The 20,715-nt window shown below is 40.0% G+C and overlaps 3 protein-coding genes and 1 pseudogene across 4 annotated transcripts in view; 2 read left to right on the top strand and 2 right to left on the bottom strand.

Moving 5' to 3' along the window:
* Window positions 1-713: 713 nt before the first annotated feature.
* LOC148336940 (uncharacterized) lies at window positions 714-3,867 on the bottom strand. The gene is made up of 2 exons (XM_088295861.1): window positions 3,247-3,867; window positions 714-1,955 (listed from the first exon to the last, which is right to left on the bottom strand). The coding sequence occupies exons 1-2, from the start codon at window positions 3,371-3,373 to the stop codon at window positions 1,030-1,032; spliced, it is 1,053 nt and encodes a 350-aa protein (XP_088151987.1). The 5' UTR covers window positions 3,374-3,867; the 3' UTR covers window positions 714-1,029.
* Window positions 3,868-3,931: 64 nt separating this feature from the next.
* On the top strand, window positions 3,932-10,250 carry LOC148336939 (uncharacterized). The gene is made up of 3 exons (XM_088295854.1): window positions 3,932-4,359; window positions 5,131-5,256; window positions 7,052-10,250. The coding sequence occupies exons 1-3, from the start codon at window positions 4,233-4,235 to the stop codon at window positions 8,107-8,109; spliced, it is 1,311 nt and encodes a 436-aa protein (XP_088151980.1). The 5' UTR covers window positions 3,932-4,232; the 3' UTR covers window positions 8,110-10,250.
* A 1,693-nt stretch (window positions 10,251-11,943) lies between these two features.
* On the top strand, window positions 11,944-17,116 carry LOC148336938 (uncharacterized). Its single transcript, XM_088295844.1, has 2 exons — window positions 11,944-12,389; window positions 14,309-17,116. Exons 1-2 carry the CDS (start codon window positions 12,266-12,268, stop codon window positions 15,781-15,783), a joined length of 1,599 nt encoding a protein of 532 aa, XP_088151970.1. The 5' UTR covers window positions 11,944-12,265; the 3' UTR covers window positions 15,784-17,116.
* Window positions 17,117-19,973: 2,857 nt separating this feature from the next.
* LOC148336937 (uncharacterized) overlaps window positions 19,974-20,715 on the bottom strand; it is a 4,500-nt pseudogene continuing 3,758 nt past the window's right edge. The window contains exon 2 of the transcript XR_015843153.1: window positions 19,974-20,715. This exon is cut by the window's right edge and continues 420 nt beyond it. The product of XR_015843153.1 is annotated as an uncharacterized LOC148336937 (transcript).

Below are 20,715 nucleotides of genomic sequence, written 5' to 3'. Positions count from 1 at the left end.
GTTGTTTTCTGTTTCGTTGGGAAGTATATTAATGAAGATGCTTTTTTCATAATTAATTGAATACTTGGGGCTATTTTTTATTCACAAATGCAAGTATGGTAATCAGAAACCGATCTTTTCACATTTTAACACTGATACTAATCCAAACAATGAAGCACATTACGACTCAGCCCATCATGCAATGATGCTGAATAATTATAATTTATTTGAATCTATGTAAAACCCCTGGCATAATTGTTTTGTTTTTCGGTTGTACACTAGTATACTGTTATTTTATGTTTCAAATGTTAACAGGTAAGCCAGCACCCAATTTTTTTTTTCAAAAATATTTTCTATGCAGGCCCACTTGTTGAAACAAGGTATTCTGATTAATATTGTGTTGCCATGAATTTAAGTACTAATGTAGTAATGTAGTAATTCATGTTGGACACTGTAATTGTGTATTAATGTCAGAGTTTTTCCTCCCAAAAAATGTTCATCAGCGATGGACATGGACAAAAAAAAAGTATATTGGTCGGGTTGCCAAGTCTTCCTTAACTAGGCTGAGAACTTTTGGGTGGTATTTCATTTTGGATGTCACTGAACTTCATAGCCGGATAGAGGCAAGAAAATGAATTATTTGAACAACATAATGTACAAAGCCCATGATATAAATTTCTGTTTATAGTCATTTGGGTGAAAGAATTGAGTCACTTAATTGAGTTTATGCTGCAGTTTAATAGACGCTGTTCTTCTCATGAGGCAAAGCAAGACAACTTTATTTCTAGAGCACATTTCATACACAAGAAGTGGAAGTGCTTCACACAAGCAAAAAAAAAAACCACAAAAGCATTCACAAACAGAACGGCAATGCAAAGAGAACTGAATTAACATATTCAAATTACAAAAGAAAGTCCATTGGTAATATTTAAAAGACAAGTAAAGAAATAAAGTAGATTTATGATTATTATTAAAAAAGCCGTATGTAGTGACTTTGATGTAAAAATGCTGAAGAACATTTGTGACTCTGAACCGTACTTCAAAAACACTTTAATCACACACACCGCAACTGACCGGTTTCTCACCAGTATGTATCCTTGTGTGTCGTGTTAAATTTCTCTTTACAGAGAATCTTTGACCACAAATTGAGCAGGAAAAAGGTTTTTCTCCAGTGTGTGTTCTGATGTGCGTTAACAAATTTGCCTTGATAGAGAATCTTTGGCCACAAAATGAGCAGACAAAGGGTTGTTCTCCAGTGTGTGTTCTTGTGTGTGCTATTAAATTTGCCCTCTGGGTGAATCTTTTATCACAAAGCGAGCATGCAAAAGGTCTCCCACCAGTGTGTGTTCTTGTGTGCGCTGTCAATGTGTTGCTTTGCGTGAATCTTTGTCCACAAAATAAGCAGGCAAAAGGTTTCTCCCCGGTGTGAGTTCTTTGGTGTGTTCCTAAATCTCCCTTTCTCGAGAATGTTTTACCACAAACTGCACAAGCAAAAGGTTTCTCTCCCGTGTGCGTTCTTGTGTGTCTTTTCAATGATGATTTGTAAAAATATTTGTCACACTGAGAACATTTTGCATACTTTTTGTCAGTGTGAAATGCCATGTCAACATGGGAGTGTTCAACATCATCACCATCATCATCTTCAGTGTCCGAAGAGTGTGATGTTAGATCGTCACCATCCGAGAGTGGCGCTAAGGGGCCGTATGATGGTGCTGCTCCGCGGTGGTCTCCACCAACTTTTGATGTCAGGTGTTGATGTGAGCTGCTGCATGATGGAGCCGCCCCATTATTCTCCTCACTTTGACCGTTGTCTTCATCTTCTTCAACCTTCACGACGACACAAGTCAACGGAAACTTGCAGATGTCATCCTTCTGCTCTTCGTCTTTCAAGTGTGGCGGCTCGGGTTCCTCTTCTTCTTTCATGTGGGAAATTATTGCCTCTGGCTCCTCAGGACGGAAATGTTCTTTGGTGCTGCCTTCAAAAACACATGGGTCGGTCAAGTCAAGCTCAGTCTCACATTGTGACTTTAATTTTGGATAATTTTGTTCTACATGGTGTGAGCAAGGTTTAAAAGATATCCTTTTTTTATCCCATAAAACAAATCAATTTTAAATAGATGTGGTAATAAAAAAATTAAGACAAAAATGCTCAGTTTCATTAGGTCACCACACTCATACAAAGTAATGAAATTTGCAGAGATGGGCAGTCCGTCCCTGCAGCGGAATGGTCCAGCCGGGGGTGGTGGGTGACAACTTTTTAAAAAAGCGTTAACAAAGGCCAGATATAGATTTTAGTCTGCCCCGCGAATCGTACCTCATGCGTATAATGTATTCGCCAGGCGACTAACGGCTAAAAGTTCATCTCAAAAATTGCCAATCAAAAGTGCCACTACCAACTGTTTGTGTATGAAGAGATGTGAGACAGCAGTGTGCATTCAAGATTGCCTGTATTTCCTTATTCTGACGTCATGTAACCCGCACCTCCCACCTGCTACTTGGGAATACCATTACAGGAGAGGGAGGGGCAATACGTCAGAAAGAGAGAACAGATGGGAGGTCAAACGAAAACCCACTTTGGTTTGACGAAACACTGACCACTAACCAGCAAAAAAAGGTCAAGTGCCCAGCTCTGGAAATTAGTGTGCTGAAATGTTAACTGAAAAAGAATTATGATGAATTTTTTTCACCAGTCTTGGGGGGGGGGGGACTATATAAAAAGTGTCACACTGACCTTAAAGGACTGAGTATTGCAATAAAAGCCTGGGCTCCTTTTTATTATTTTTTTAACATCACAAGAACTATCCATCCTTCCATTGTCTCTCCCGCCTTGCATTTCAAACAGGGGTGTGCAGACTTTCTATAGCCACTGTAGGTATTACCAACTCATAAATTTTCAAGTTGATTTTGAAAAGAAAAAAAACAAATAAAAACGCATCGGCACGCACCCAACACATCCCTCGGGATTTCTTTGCTTTGTGTTGACTAGCAAGGAGCTAGCTTGACACACCGTGGCTCGGGGCACATTAACGCACAATAAATAATGCGGTATTTTGGTGGGTGGTGATAGGAATCCTGTTCGTTTCAAGGGGAAAAGTGATTGGATTTAGGTGTAAATTGAGCTATTAAATTGATGACGCAATGTAAAAAAACGTGTAAATCAAGCTACTATTGTGATACAGGTTGTTGTAAAAAAAAAGGAAATAAAGAGTGTCAAAAGAGTATAAAAAAAAGCAAAAGTAAGTCAGTGAAAGTGCGAAGTGAACAAACCCTTTTCGTAGAACGCAACTCGAAGCTTGCAAGCTGCGTCCACTCGTGGACGTTGTCGCTCGTTCTCCTCTTTTGGTCCACACAGTTCCTCCTCGAACTCTTCTTCTTTCACCCTTTTTGCACACATTTTCGCACGATGATCCCAACTCTTTACATTCACACTCAATGCTCAACTAGAGTCTCGATGCTGTCTAACGCGTGACCGCGTTAGAGGCTAGCAAGCCAAGCTAAATTAGCCTGAGAAGCTTCAACGCGCACCCAAACGAGTTCATCCGGCCACAAATATTTACGTAATAATTCCTTTAGTCGACTAAACGCTCCGGAAAACTCAGTAGTACCCGGGAAGTAATTTAATGAAGCGCGTTTGGGTATCCGAACTGGACACAAAAGACAACAGTAACCGAAGCAGTGCGTGAAATACGGCAAGTCCAATTAGACAAACTATCAACGCAGGCGCTGGACTCATACATTAAAGGAGAATGGAATTGCTGCTTAGAAGCCACAGAAACCAGAACAAAATGAAAAACTTGCGTTGACGAATTGTCATCCTCGGAAATGTTATTGTGGAGCGTGACTTGTATTACAAAACAGAGTATGTGCGCTGTGCCAGCAATGCCACTAGATGGCAGCAATGCCTAAACCAAGGTGTTATACAACCGGATGATACGTTTGAGGTCACAGGAAGTAAAAACATTTTTTTTTGCTACGTTACTTTAGTGTGTTACGTTCTGTCGCACAGTTTGGAACATATTGAAAACTCGTCACGGGACGCACATCACTACTTTATAGCATATGTAAATATACAGGAATATATGCTGTTTATATTACTACTTTAATATTCCTGTCCGTATATAGTCGCCTCAGTACACGTCGAAAGGTCTTCTGATGACTTAGCTTAGCCAGATCGCCGCTAACAAAGAGACCCGCTTCTTGGCTACACAGAACGCAAGTTTGAGTATAAAGTGTTGTTGGTTAAACGTGTAAAGATGTTTGCAAAACGCGTGAAAGAAGAAGAGTACGAGCAGGAAGTTTGTGGAACGAAAGCGAGCGAGCGACAACGTCAACACCTGGACTCTGTTTGCAAGAAGCCTCGTGTTGTGTTCTGCGGAAAAGGTTTCCTCAGTTTGCAGTCTCACATGTTTACGTATGAATCACGCGTTTCATTGCTAAATCGTATTCCCGGATTTAATGTTTTTAGTCATAAAAGCTGACACTCTTTTAGGGTTTCACAACGTTCTTTATTCCAGCGGTACTTTGCCATGACTTAAGCAACGTGTAGGTTTAAAAGTGCAAAGAATAGTACGTTGTTAGTAAGTCTAAAAATCTGAGATTTAATCGCAGACATTTAGTCGTGACATTGGTCAAACATTTTTACGTGTTGAGCTTGTGCCCAATTCGCCCACTAAGTAGTGATGTACTCCTGCACAGGGGTCAAAGATAATTTCCTTGGTTTTGGATAAGGAAACAAGATAAGGTCCATTCCACACAGAGAGCCAAAAGAGGTTGCTTTTTTAAAATTGACATTCGTAAACAGATTTGTTAAGATTTACACTGGTGTCATATGCTGTATCACAAAAAGGGACATTTGAACAGGGGTGTGTAGACTTTTTTTTGTGACTGTATCAGGCTTTAAAAGCTTGCATAGCACCTGGGCGGCCTTATTTGCGGCTTTTAATGACGCCCTCCTGGCAAAATGACGTTGACGACATACCTTGTCCTGCTGGACAGAAAGACAGCATCCGACACTGTGGACCACCAAATCCCGTTGGCTCATTTACAGCACCTTTGGATTGGTTTAAATTCCTACCTTCCTTGGTGATTGCGAGTCCTGATGTTCAAAGATGCACTTGAGCAAACTCTGTGTTCTTGTCTTGTGTCCTGCAGTCTTCACGGAAGAGGATCCTCATCTTCAGCAGCGGGAGCCAGACCCCCCTCACATTAAGAAAGACCAGGAGGAGGAGGATATCGCTTCATTTCTAGTGACTGATGTCATCATCAAGAGTGAAGAAGGTGATGGAGGGCACAAGCAGATGGGCATTTAGTTTCATTATCATAATGATCATTGTATAGTGAGGACATACTGTACATAATGTCAGATTCCTGGGACGACTTTGAGAAAAGATCTATGATTCACGATTTCCTTCAAATCAAGTTTCAGTCGTGCAGTATTCACAATTTCCAGTAAAATTTGCAGACATGGTAGAAGATGACGCTATTTACCCCAATGCAAAGATGTAAAGTAAGGGCAATAATGGCTTCCAATTGGATTTATTCACAAACAATATGTTAGCGTAAGACCCATTTTTTACAGTTTCAACTTTGAAAAAAAAAATAAGTGCAAAAAAAAAAAAAATCCACACGTGTGTTTAAAACCAAACAATTATAAAAATGTATTAATCACAACAAAATTCAACAATTGCAATGAAGGAAAAATAAAAAATCTCGCCTACAGTCTTACACGTGAGTTAATTGGTCGAGGTCTGAAAAGCAAGGATGTAAAAATTAATTGAAAATTAGACCAAATGGATTGGTGGCCAAGTAAAGTGAACTATGTTTACGAGTATTTCTTTTAGTATCTAAAGGTAATTTCATAGTATGAGTGCAACTCAGCATAGTGATTAGTTTTTGGTTCCAATTAAAATACACCAAACATTTACACGCTTGCGTCAAACATCAATGCATATTGTGTTTGTGGATGGCTGCAGCAGCACACGAGCGTGCAGAGACAAGCATGATAGCCATGAAATAAAAATCTAATCGGGAACTGAAAATCAAAAATCTATTTAAATTGGGGCTTGAGTGATTGAGCGCGTAGAGCCAACCATGGCAACCAGATCTCTCCATCTGTGTCTATTGTGGGCAAGGTGTTGCGCTTATGCCAGGGTCACATTGCAGGCCTTAAGATACTGGGCTATTACATCCAGCCAGTGAGTGCCGGTGGCACCCCTGGGTGGTCGCCAGCCAGCTTGCTGGGGATTGAAGGCCAGGATGGTGTTTGTTGGGTGCTCTTCTGGCAGGTGGAAAACGTGGCCATACCAGCGTAGTCGCTGTATTGCTGCGAGGCGAGATACTGTCAGTTGTTGAGTTTTCTCTCTTAACATCCGGTTTGTGATGTGCATGTTCCACTTGATGCCTTACGCCAGGGTGTTGCTCAGTGGCCAGGTTTCAAAGCCGTATATGAGGACGGAGATGACTGAGTCATTATAGACTTTGAGCTTTTGTCTCCTGGGAGATGAACTGATGTCGCCACAGTGGCCTCCACAGGATCTGCATGATTGAGGCTGCGAGGGCACGACATCGGTCGATCTCTGTTTTGAGGTTCCCATTGTTGGTCACTGTTGAGCCCAGATTTTTGAAGATGGAGACAAAGTGGACAGGAGTGCCATCAAGCATGAATGGTGGTGGGTCGGGTCTGACGTCAACATGCATGAGTTCGGTCAGGGGCCAGCTTATCCTAAGACCTCGTCTTCTTTTGCGTCATTTCAACAGTGACTATTGAAACGTTTTATCACACTGAGTACATTTAATACGTGTGACACGAGATATCATTTGAGTTTTCACTATTATCAGTGTAACGGGTGTTTACTGACCCAAACCGCTGGAACCAAGGAAAACACAAACTGGCGATGGGAGATCTTTTTATTCATGTTCCAGTAGACACGTGTTTCAGATTCCACCGATGCTGTTTAGTCATGGCTTTGCAAAATTCGCCTGAGCTAAATTACTACTAGTACTACTTGTGTTTTTCTGCAGGTTATGCTTTTGAATCTATAAGTCTTAACCTTGCTCTTTTTCTTATCTGAAGCTTCGGAAGATGAGCGTGAAGAGCCCCCCCACCACAATCAAGAGAAAGAGCGGCTGCAGTTTTCTGGCATGAAAAAGGAGGAGGATGAAGAACCCCTGCACCTGAAAGAGGAGGAGGAGGAGGAGGATCTCACGGAGTGGCCGGTGACCTTTGTCGAATTCAAGACTGAAGAGTATGAAGATGAAGGCCAAAGTGGGGAGAGCAGTGGGGCGGAGCCTCCAGGCGGCGGCAGCAGCAGCAGCACCTCAAATCAACGGGTGACATCAGAAGGTGATGGCACCGCACAAGTAGACGGCCTCTTTGGTCCACTATCAGATAGTGACGACGCAACGTCACTCACTGATGACGATGATGATGACGATGATATGACATTTCACACTGACAACAAACGCTGTAAATGTTGTCAGTGTGGGAAAACGTTTGCTGACAGGTGGGTTTTGAAGCGACACATGAGAATACACACTGGTGAGAAACATTTTGCCTGCTGTGTTTGTAGCCAAAGATTCGCTTATAAAAGTCATTTAACAAAACACATAATAACACACACTGGAGAGAAACCTTTTTCCTGCTTAGTTTGTGGTCAACGTTTCTCTGTAAAGAGAGACTTAAGAAATCACACCAGAATACACAGTGGGGAGAAACCTTTTGCCTGCTTGGATTGTGGTCAAAGATTCTCTCTGAAGGGAAACTTAACAATCCACTCCAGAATACATACTGGAGAGAAACCTTTTTCCTGCTCAGTCTGCGGTCAAAGATTCTCTCATAAAAGTCAATTGACAGTCCACATGAGGACTCACACCGGCGAGAAACCTTATGCATGCACAATATGTGGTCAAAGTTTCTCTGTAAACAAAGATTTGAGAGAACACTTAAAAACACACACTGGTGAGAAACCTTACATATGCACAGTTTGTGGCAACAGGTTCTCTTATAAGGGGCATTTGACAATACACGCAAAAATACACACTGGGGAGAAACCTTTTGCCTGTTCAATTTGTGGTCAAATATTTACTCGAAGAGATGATTTGATAAGTCACACGAGAACACACACACAGTAGAAAATGCGTTCACATGCCTGCATGCTGATCGTTGGAAACCTCAAACTTCAGCTTCCCCTTCTCATACTGCCATCAGTTTCACTTAATGTGCAACAAAAGCCAAAGTCTGCACCATCTGTATGGGTAATGAAACATCAATCTCAAGGAAAAGCTCAACTGACCATTGCTCAATATTTATATCCTTTCGGTTTGGGGGATTTCATCATATTTCTAACCCTGTATGGAAGTTTAAGAATAATTTACATAAAGCAGTCTGTATTGAAACAAAAAATGGTAAAGGAAACTAATGATTTTAAAAATCAGTTACCTGTGATGAAATGGGAGTGGTTTAAATTCAAAATTAGAGTAATTGCTATCAGTATAAGCAAAAACATTTGGAGTGCTCAATTAATCTACCATGCATGTTTTTGTAAAATGAGAGGAAACCGGAGCGCCCGGAGAAAGTCCATGCGGGTACGGGGAGAAAATGCAAACTCCACACATGAAGGCCAGAGCCGGAACCGAACCCTGATTTTATCATTTCATATCAAAGTGATGTGCTTTATAATGCTCTTGCAAAATGTATTTTTTTTAACATGACACCGGTCTGCCGCTACCAAACAGGTAATTACTGTGGCACATTAATTCCGAAACCGAACAAAGACAGACTTTCACTTCAAAATTGGAGACCTATACGCAAAGTCAGCCACCATAAATAAAACATTTACAAACGATAAAAAATTGTCTGTTTTGCCCAAAGTAAAACAAACACATTTCAAAATCATAAATAAGATCTATACTCTGTCTGAATTTCTTAAGACAAGATTTAAATTTCTGGTCGAGAGCTTTTGCTTCTGCGATAACTGTGATGAAACTTTGGTTCATTTGTTTTTCATTTGCCCTATTTCTCAATGTTTTTGGACTGATGTGGATCATTCGTTGTCACTGAAAATGAATAATGTTCCACAATTTGAATTATGTCAAATTATCTTCTTTATGAATGATGTAGAATTTTCTGTTCCGGATTTGATTTAACATTATTTTGTTCATAAATACCACATACATTGGGGCAAATGGAGAAATAGTAAGCCCTATTTCCCAAGATTTATGATTGACTTAAAAAAAAATTCTTATGCCTTAAGAAAATATAAACAAGCAACTATGCGAGGAAAATACGTGCAGACTTTGCCAAATATCTGTTGTTTGGATTTTATTCCTTATCTATGCTCCTTTGTGATATGTTTTGAAGAGAAATGACGATTGTTATCCTTATGAATCCCCTTTGTTTCTTTTATGCATCTATTTTAGTTTACATATTCTTACCAAATGTGTGTTATCCGCGGTGTGAGTGTTTGTAATTTAACAATGTTCAAAAAGTTAAATAAAAAAAAAAAGCCGTGCCAATGTCATGCTCACTTGTCACATGCGATGCTAACATGTCAGGTAACATGCTATCACCTCTGCGTGAGACCTACGCTTATTAGACGTTATGTCTATGAACTGCTAACATGCTAGTAGACATGCTTACAGCACAGCTCATGCCAACATGTCATCGAGACATGTGAGACTTCGATATCGGATATCCTAAAGCTAGTTTAAAATCTTTGAAACCCTAAACTGACTTGCATACCCTACTTTGAAACCCCAAATCTACTTTGAAAGCCTAACCCTATAAATAAATTAATAAATAAACCATTAAATAATTGAATAAAAGTGTTTCATTTATTAATTAAATATGGAATTAAATCAATGTGTCATTATTTAAATTACCAATGATTATATGTAAAATGTATATATCATTATTTCTGTATTTAATTAATCATTTCCCGCGTTACAGTGTTTCATGACTTTATTTTATCTGTCAAACTTGCGCATCTAAATTTTAGTGGGCGGGGCTGAACACTGTCAAACTCAAATCTTGTCTAAGTGGTTGCAAACATGGCAGCAACAATGATGGAGGACTTTCATGAATAGCACGATGGCCTCACAGTGCAGAGGTCGTGGGTTCAATTTCGGCTCTCTTCACGTTCTCCCCATGCCCTTGTGGGTTTTCTCCGGGTACTCCGGTTTCCTCCCACATTCCAAAAACATGCATGGTAGGTTGATTGGACTCTCTGAATTGCCCCTAGGTATGAGTGTGAGCGCGGGTGGTTGTTCGTCTATGTGTGCCCTGCGATTGGCTGGCGACCAGTTCAGGGTGTACCCCGAAGATAGCTGGGATAGGCTCCAGCACCCTCCCGCGACCCTGGACAGGAGAAGCGGCATGGATAATGACATGACATTTCATGGTGTATTTATTTAATTTGGGCCCTTTCAGTCCTCCATAGGAGGACATCAATTGTGTTTATTGTATTTAAACCACATTCATATTAAAACACCGGCCTCATAAGACTTATTTGGATCTCTGTGTCAATTCCACCCAAGCGACATTGACATGGAAAACTTAGCCGGCCAAAGCTGAAATACTTTAATTGTCTTGTCTTATTATTACAGTTACAAAGACACTTAGAAGGCGGCAGCAGTGAAAGCTGAAATAAAACGTTAGAATTATCCATCCATTATCTGCACGGCTTGTCCTCACAAGGGTGGCAGGGGGTGCTGGAGCCTATCCCAGCTATCAGGCAGTAGGCGGGGGACACCCTGAACTGGTCGCCAGCCAATTGCAGCGTGACGTCACTCCAGACGGACGCCAGTCAGCGTCACGCCCAAACGTACTCAGCTGCACTATCCTTTGCAGGTCATCTGTACATACTGAGTGTGTTATAGACTCGTTATACTTCCCACTATACACTCATGGTAAAAATAATGCAATATCTCTAAATTCTCTTGTTTTCTTTTTTGAAATTACAGTGGAATTCCATTGATTGCTTTGTTTTTGTTTCTTCTTAGTTGATATGAAAATAAAATGCCTTTAATTGGTTCCAGTCTTCCCCATCCACCCCATTTATTGTAATGTATATTTTTAATTAGTAAAAATAGCACACTCATATTTTACTTTATAATTTATGTGGAAGACTAGACTGCTTCAGAATTCTTCATGATGGTGTCAGAATTAGTGATTGCTTTACTATGGGTTCACAAACACCACTATGTGATTTATTTTGCTAATTCTTTGCTGGATTTTCCGATTTGTTGCATATCGCAGTAATATAAGTCATTCTTTGCAAAGAATAAAGACTCTATACACTTGAATATTGTAATATTGCTTGTGTACTTGTGTGTTACTCCCCTGTTTGTGGAATTCCAGGTTGGTTCTAATTTCTTTAAATAATTTAATTTAATAATCTTTAACAATAATCTTTAAAAATAATCTTTTAAAAAAATCTTTTTAAAAAGTATTGAAAAATCGAATGTGGCATTTAAAAAAAAGATTTTCATGATTGATTTGATGAATGAAAAGTGTAAAGGTAAAAAAACCACCTTTGTTTGGCGTTTTATTTTGAAATGCCACATCAGATTTTAATCAAAGTACACTAGTTGGATACCTGGGGTGGCCTAGTGTTCCCCAGCACTAGTATGTTTGTGGGAAAACAAAAACTGAATTTTTAATGTTTTTTTAAATCAGTTGTAATGTCAGTCACTGATTCTTTGCTAATATTAATTTCTCTTTCTATCTCAAGTCAGAACGTTTCTTACTTAAATTCTGAGACAGATTGCATTCCCGTTGGGTGAATTTATGGTTGCCTGAGAAGTTATTGAATAACATTTTAAATCCAAACTACTGACGTGCATGCAATAGTTGATTTTGCGTTTATTTTGACGATGGCCAACGGCGCATTACCGTAATGCACCGAGATGCACAGTATTAAAAATAACAGTGGCGGTTTGACTTTGTCTTTGCGTGTGAAGGGTGGTTTGACCGTAGTCGCTGACTGCGGTTCATTTCCGTGTTCGTCGTGGCTAGCCGCACACGCTTCAGGAAATAATTATTCCCGAAATATTACAGAATCTACTGAAAGATCGGCGTCAATCGTCATTTATCTACCTTACAGGAATAAAACATTTTCCATTGAATCTTCGTGTTCGGGTAAACTCGTCTTGGTGCACGTTGTTTCCGCTTTTTGACCTAACCTAGCTTATCCTGCTAGCCGCTAACAAAGAGACGCGTTTGATAGCAACGCATTTCGTGCTAAAAACAAATCTAGTGTGTGTGAAGTTTTGATATTATCGTCGGGAAATGTGTGCAAAAACTGTTAAAGAAGAGTTCGAGGAGGAACCTTTCTGGACAAAAGAAAACAAGCCACAACGTCAACTACTTGACGGTGTTTTCAACGAGCCTCAAGATAAACTACACAGAGCAGGTTTGTTCACTTTTTAGGATTGTTAGCAACTATATCTTTTTTTTCTTCAAAACAGTTATCGTGTGTAATCCAGGTCGCACGTAGTTTCTTAAAAAATCCAAAGTTGTTAATACCATACGACTGGGACTGAAATCGTGTGAAATAGCACGCCAAAATCATTCAATTATCTCCTCAAATCAATTTATAAAGACTTGCACACAGACACACAAAACCTTTGAATACGTGCAATTTATATTTTACCTTTTTCTTGTAGTGAGGTCGATGGGATTTTGTCGAAGTTTTGTGCAGACCATGACTTGTGCCGTGACTACTATGACGAAAAAAAAGCACCACAACATCTTAACTTTATTTGAGTGTAATCAGAAGCACTTTAAATGGTGGCAGATATTTTCTGAAATAATTTATACAGTTGTGCTCAGAAATGTACACACCCCAGGGAACACTGATTTCTTTCAACAAATGTATGCTCTTGTTAGTTTTTTTGTTGGTCAAATGCAATTGCATGTGTAACTAATCTTACTAATGGACAATTAAAGGCAGTAGTAGTATTTATATGTGACATAAAAATATAGTCATCCTTAAAAACATACTTTACCCGGAAAAATAAACATAATCTGCATTCCTCGTGTGTCATTTTTATGTCAAATTGTTTCACATTCAGGTGGTTCATTCAGAACCACTGACTAAATTTATAGTTAAAGAAAAGACAGTTGTCCTGTTTGTCAGTAAATCAAATATGAGGTTTCATACAGTGTGGTCACCGTAATAAAACATGTACATTATGTAATATCATGCCGGCTGAGCTTCTTCTTCAGGCTCTGCCAGTTGATCCATCGCACCTGCCTAGCTAACTATTGAGATTAGTGTTAGCTTTTATAGTTTGAACATTAGCGTGCTGAGTATGGTTTTGAATTTTGAGATCTGCACCATAAATGTTCTCAAAATTACCGCGCTGCACTGGCATTTCTGAAACAGTTGTTACAGGTGTTGCAAAGTCATCCATTTTGGCTCGAGTTAATGGTGCTCCTCCCACCACCCATTTCGAGGTAATGGTGATGACCTCCATATACTCTGTGGTGTACCTCAAGCTCTCACGAGCAATTGACAAACTTGCTGCTCTTTTCACGACAGCAGGAAAATTAGTGGACGGAAAAACTCACAACAATTTGCCTGCCAGAAAACTGAGTTAATTAGGCTTGTCACTCTGCGATATTTTTTTAGAATTGAGTAGTCTATCGATCATTGCAGTAATTAACTGAATAATCGGTTGAAAATGTATTTTGCATTCAAGTTTATTGCAAAATATTTTTCTTCCTAATTACTATTTATACATCGATTGTTATTATTTAGTTAGTATTGTTTAATCCATCCATCCACCCATTACCTAAGCCGCTTATCCTCACGAGGGTTGCATGCGTGGAGGAATCTATCCCAGCTGTCTTCGGGCAGGAGGCGGGGTACACCCTGAACCAGTTGCCATAATTAAACAAATAAAATAACAATTAATAACACAAGAGGGAGTGATGTTCTCGCCAAAGACTTTAAAACTGAACTGAATCAATTAAATTCCACGTTATTCAGTCTACAGCTGCATGATTTTTGATGAATTCATTGTGAATCAATTCCTGGTTTAGTCCGTTCCATGTCAGGGAAAATGTTGGTCATTGTTTACCAAAGTAAAACCAAAACTTTGAGTACACAAAAGATAATCAGTCTGCTTTCATGGAGGATGACAGAAATCTGAAAATATTTACTTTTGAGAGGCTGAAATCAGAACATTTGGACATTTTTCAGTTAAACAATGGCTGTAAATGATGAATTGGTTTGCAAAATAGTTGTAATTTAGTTTGATGATCGACTAACAAAGTCACAAATGAACTTTTTCAAATCATGTGCGTTTGTCTTCTTGTGTCTTGCAGACGTCAGTGAAGATTGTCTTCATCCTGACCATCAGGAGCCCAAGCGCCCAAAGTGTCAAGAGGAAGTGGAGCCTGAGCACTTCCAAATTAAAGAGGAAGAGTCGGAGACTGATATCACCAAGCTGCCATTGACTGGTGTTTTTCTGAAGAGTGAAGAAGAGGAAGACGATCGTCAAAGTGAGGAGAAGAGAGGAGCAGAGCCTCCAAACAGCAGCTCAAGTCAACACATTTCAACAGATGGTGATGGAGGCGTCTGCGGAGAATTGGAATCAGGGAGCCTCTTAGCTCCACTATCGGATAGTGATGATGTATCGTCACACTCTGCTGACACTGACGATGATGGACACTCTAAAGGTGATATGACCGGTCGCTCTGACAACAAACACCGGGAATGTTCTCAGTGTGACAAAACCTTTTTCAACAGGTCATCATTGAAAAGACACATGAGAACACACACCGGGGAGAAACCTTTCTCCTGCTCAGTGTGTGGTCTTATAGTAAATCAAAAGTGTAGTTTAACAACTCACATGAGAACACACACTGGGGAGAAACCCTTTTCCTGCTCATTTTGTGGTCAAAAATTCTCTGAAAAGGGAAATTTGATCAAACACACAAGAACACACACTGGAGAGAAACCTTTCACCTGTTCAATTTGTAGTAAAAGCTTTACCGAAAAGGCCAGTTTAATTAGCCACACAAGAACACACACTGGAGAAAAACCTTTTTCCTGCTCATTTTGTGGTCAAAGATTCTCTGAAAAGGGAAACTTAAGAACACATACTAGAACACACACTGGTGAGACACCTTTTGCTTGCTCAGTCTGTGGTCAAAGGTTCGCTTGGAAGGGACTTTTGAATGCACACATTAGAACACACACGGGGGAGAAACCTTACGCCTGCTCAGTGTGTGGTCAAAAATTCTCTGCAAAAGGAAACTTAAGAATACATACAAGAACACACACAGGTGAGAAACCTTTTGCCTGCACAGTTTGTGACCAAAAATTCTCTGTGAAGGCGACATTAAGAACACACATAAGGACACACACAGGTGAAAAACCTTTCACCTGCACAGTTTGTGGTAAGAGCTTTTCTGTAAAGGGAAGTTTGATAAGCCACACAAGAACACACACTGGGGAGAAACCCTTTGCCTGTTCAATTTGTGGTAAAATATTTACCCAGAAGGTACATTTAACAAGACATACAAGGACACACACAGGAGAGAAACCCATTCCTGCTCCAGTCTGCAATTTAAGTTCAGGAGTGAAAGATCATCATCCTGTGCAGCAGGAGTTAACCACTAAAATTAAAAAGGAAGAGGTACAGCCAGACCCCTCCCATATTAAAGAGGAAGAAGCGGAGGAGGATATCACTAAGTTTCCATTAACTGTTGTCACTGTGAAAAGTGAAGATGATGACGATCAAGTGAAGAGACCATTGGAGCTGGGCCTCCAAGCAGCAGCTCAAGTCAATACATGACAGCAGAAAGTGATGGAGACCACTGTGGACAATCACAAGCAGGCAGCCTCTTAGCTCCATTATGAGAGAGTGACAATCCAATGTCAAACTCCACTCACACTGATGATGAGGAACACTCAAAAGGACTTACAACATGTTCCACTGATAACAAACCCTGCAAGTATTCTCTTTGAAAGCGCTTAAAAAAAAAAACTCTTTCGCAGGCATGACTCTCCATTCCACAAAATTGTATGCTCATATATACATTTTATATTTGTATGTAATATATTTGATGTTTGTTTTTTTTAAACTTGTATTTAATGTAAAATGTTGCGATTTTGTATCTAAAGGCCTTTACACACCAATCTAATGTCAGCAGTCGTAAAGTCTGCACACGCCATCTGTTTGGTGGAGCGAGCAACATCGGAAAGTCAGAGCCGTTGTTGGGGCGTCTGGGGGGCATTTTCGTCAGGCTGTTGGGTTAAATGAGAACTGTGATTGGTTGTTAGCTAACGAAAGCGGATAAATTGTGAAAATTTAAGCCATTCCTCAAGTACTGAATCAACTTCACTCATTTTTCACCTCGCAAATAGCATGGAGGGATACTACTACCTTGCCAGACGGTCCGGAGTATTTGGCCTTGCCGTCAACTTTTGCGATGTGTTCTTCGTTCACTTTGCGGTCCGGCGTGCAAAACGACTTCAAGGCTGACGTGACAGTTGGCTACGACGGCCCAATGTCGGGCTGGTGTGTAGAGGCCTTTATACAGTTGTACCATGACATACAAGTTAATTTCATACGATGAATAAGATTGTAACTCAGTGAATGAACTTCAGAGTCAAATCAATTTTCCATGATGAAATAAATTAAAATGCTGTCAGTCTGTTCCGGAACCCTCATAACTAATTATGGAAAATGTTAAATGCTTTCAATGAAAACAAAATCACTTTGTTGTAAAATATTAAAATGAAAATATATTTAAACATCATTGTAGTATGCCCTCCGATCAAGGATGAGACTTTACTGATGATTTTTCTGGTTTATTTTTTGACCTACCAATAAAATTAATACTGCTTTTCCAAAAATATGATTCTGGTTATTTACAATCATAGAAGACAATGTAGAAGAAATTAAAGCAGGTTTTGTCATTTTTTATTGAGCCGAGAGTCTCACTTCTACACGCTTATTATTTGTCTGTTGACGTCTGCATTTCAGGGGCGTAGCGTAATGAGTCAGTCGGGTTGGCCATTTACTACAAAGTTAGTTCAGTGTGAATGTCTCCGTCCTATTCTTTGTGAATGTTTCTTACTTGGATTTTGTATGTTTGGTTCATTCAATAAACAATTCAAAAGTGCATTGTGACTGCGGCATTACATTATCTTTTTCTGCTCCATCTTTCCCCCCAACCTCATTCATGTGGTGGCGTCTCTGAGCCCTCTGCACTCAAATTTTGGCCCACAACCTAAAATAAAAAAAAATAAAAAATAAAACAAATGAAAAAATTCTCAAGTCAAGTGTCACTGTTTTTCTCTTGCTATAATATCTTAAATCTCTCAGTGATAAGTTGGAAGTTGTCCCCTTTAGTATTTTGTCAGTTTTTCTCATCTGCTTTCAAATGGATTCTTGTGAAGAATAGGTAATGGCCACTCATACTCACTACACTTTTAACTATATTAAAAGTGTCAATGACAGTTGTAACATGTCAAATCAAGTGCAGCATTTGTGATTAACGAGCTGTTGTAACTCCTCACTACCACTCTATTACAGCTTGTCTCAGATTTTGGTATATTTCTCACAACAAAATGAAATTCCTAAAAAACTGCTTGTTGAATTTTCTCATCATTATGTCACTTGTGCACATCAAAATATTGATGGTGTACTATTTTCTGCAGTGTCTTACATTAATTGCTCATGTCGAGTTGATCAAAATTAATTGTCTTACATGCTCAGTGCGGGCGGCACGGTGGATGACTGGTTAGCACGATAGGCTCACAGTGAGAGACAGCATCGGGCGTGAGTTCGATTCCGGCTCCGGCTATCCTGTGTGGAGTTTGCATGTTCTCCCCGTGCTTGCGTGGGTTTCCTCCGGGTACTCCGGTTTCCTCCCACATTCCAAAAACGATTGAGCACTCTAAATTGCCCCTAGGTATGAGTGTGAGCACGGATGGTTGTTCGTTTCTGTGTGCCCTGCAATTGGCTGGCAACCAGTTCAGGGTGTCCCCCGCCTACTGCCCGAAGATAGCTGGGATAGGCTCCAGCACCCCCTGCGACTCTAGTGAGGAGAAGCGGTACAGAAGATGGATGGACATGCTCAGTGGCGCAAATATTTGCTTTTGAGAGATGTACTAAAAGATTTGGAGAATGTTAATGCCTTTTATATAGGCACCATGATGTGTTGCTATTTGTACGAATTGTTTTGAGCAGTGGTGGGCGGTCAAGGCCTTCAAGGACTTCTCTGCTGGCCTAACAAAGTCAAGAAATCATGATCATATTCTTCACATTGATGTCATATTATATCCCAGTGTTGTATTTTTAGTGAGAATTTTTATCCAATCAGAATTCAGCTAGCTGGTGTTGCCAGGCAGATTTCACAATACCAGGAGCACGCACTATTCGTCCAAGGCCTTCAGATACAATTGTGCGGGTATCCGTTCTGTCAAATTCAATGAGCTTTCAGGGTTGATAGTAGTTGCAATAGCCAATCAGATCACGAGGTTGTTACAATGGGCTGGTCTGAAGCTGAAGGTGATTAACGCGTTTTGTGATTGGATACTCACTTGAGAGGGGAAAACGCGATGCAGAATAAACACACCTGGAAGTCGTAACTGGCGACCCTTGAAAATTGTAAAATATATTTTTGCTTTTTTTAAACCAGAATGGCAGAAGGAGGGAAACGTGTGGATTTAATTGCAAATACACTAGCGAGGCCACCTTTCAAGAGAGGCCAGGTCGTCCAACACTCACTCAGTGCTGTGTAATTGTGTTTCTGTATATTATTTGTCCAGCCGCGTTGTCATAAATACTGGTATTATGAGGCGGATTCATTCAAGTAGGACTTCACTGAAGGCCTACGTGTGAAATGCACGGCCCGCCACTGGTTTTGAGAAATCCATTCAATTCAGAGTTGAAAAATGTACCAAAGCGACTGAAAATAACTGTAATATACACTAACCTGTGCTCAACCATGTCTTCTTCTCTGACAACGTTATTTGTATCTGCGCTGTTACTTGCTCGTGATGAGCTGCGTAGAAAAGTCCTTGCACCACATCTAATCATCCATTGAGAATGGCTTCTTGGTGGATCAGAGTACAGATCAAGATGTCGTTTTGTGATTGGACAGCATGGCATTCATGAGCAATTTAAACAGTAATATGTTCCCTCGCTCAATCAACAGGCGAGATGTTTCTAGATGACAACTTCACTTTATTTGCAGACTGGTATTTTCTTACAATGTGTGTAGGCATTTAACACAATGAAAACTAAGTGGCGTACAATGAACACAGCTTCACTTCCAAAGTCAAGACAAAATAAAGTGAGCCATGCAACTTTAAAAAAAAAAAAAAAAAAAAAAGATAAGTAAAGGTAACGTAAATAACTCATTATCATTGCTGGATAATTTGATCGTTTCTTTAATTTCCAGAGCAGGCTTAGTTTTCCTCAAGCTTCACTTTTCACTTCTGTATTGACTTGAGCTCCTGCGTGGAGGCTCGCCTCATTAGTTCTGCTCATTTCAACAGTCGTCTTCATCATTTTCACTCTTCACAATGACGTCAGTTAATGGCAACTCAACGATGTCTTCTTCCTCTTTAATGTGTGTCAGCTCTGGTCCCTCTTTCTCTTCATTGTGGGGCGCCTCTGTCTCCTGCTGCTCCACTCCGGAGTTGCATTCATGCTGCTCAGGATTAAGATTTGCTAATCCTAAACTAAATTCTGATTTGTCAAAAGGGTTCCCTCCAGTGTGTATTCTTTTGTGCCTTTTTAAAGTATCCCTTTCTGTGAAGCTTTTACCACAAACTAGGCAGAGAAAAGGTTTTTCCCCAGTGTGTGTTTTTGCGTGCCTTATTAAATGTCCATTAAAATAGAATGTTTTACCACAAACTGAGCAAACAAACGGTTTCTCACCAGTGTGTGTTCTTGTATGCCTTATTAAAAGTCCCTTTACAGAGAAGCTTTCACCGCAAACTAAGCAGGGAAAAGGTTTTTCTCCTGTGTGTGTTCTTGTGTGTTCTGTTAACCTTCCCCTTTGAGTGAAGCTTTTACCACAAACTGAACAGGTCAAAGTTTTCTCCCCAGTGTGTGTTTTTGTGTGTCTGATTAAATCTCCCTTTACAGAAAAGGATTTACCACAAACTGAGCAAGCAAAGGGTTTTTCCCCAGTGTGTATTCTTGTGTGTCTGATTAAACCTCCCTTTATAGTGAATCTTTGACCACAAACCGAGCAAGTGAAAGGTTTTTCCCCAGTGTGTGTTTGCATGTGTGTATCCATTTGTACCTTCCAAGTAAATCTTTGACCGCAAATTGAGCATGCAAAAGATTTCTCTCCAGTGTGGGTTCTCATGTGTGATCTTAAGCTTCCTTTAACAGAAAATCTTTGACCACAAATTGAGCAGGTAAAAGGTTTCTCTCCAGTGTGTGTTCTTGTGTGTTTTACTAAACCTTCCCTTCCAGAAAAGCTTTTACCACAGACTGAGCAGGCAAAAGGTTTTTCTCCAGTGTGGGTTCTCATGTGAGCTGGTAAACTACTCTTGTAAGTTACTCTTAGACCACACACAGTGCAGCAAAAGGGTTTTTCCCCTGTGTGTATTCTTGAGTGTGTTGTCAAATTGGCTTGTTGAGTGAAGCTTTTACCACAAACTGAGCAAGTAAAGGGTTTCTCTCCAGTGTGTATCGTCATATGCCTTTTCAATAGAGACTTTGAGACAAAGGCTTTGTCACACTGAGAACATTTCCAGC

This window comes from Idiotropiscis lumnitzeri, chromosome 5 (assembly GCF_059441095.1).
Source record: "Idiotropiscis lumnitzeri isolate Australia: NSW breed Sydney's pygmy pipehorse chromosome 5, RoL_Ilum_1.0, whole genome shotgun sequence".
NCBI classification, from domain to species: Eukaryota; Metazoa; Chordata; class Actinopteri; order Syngnathiformes; family Syngnathidae; genus Idiotropiscis; species Idiotropiscis lumnitzeri.
This window is presented reverse-complemented; position numbering and strand designations above follow the sequence as displayed.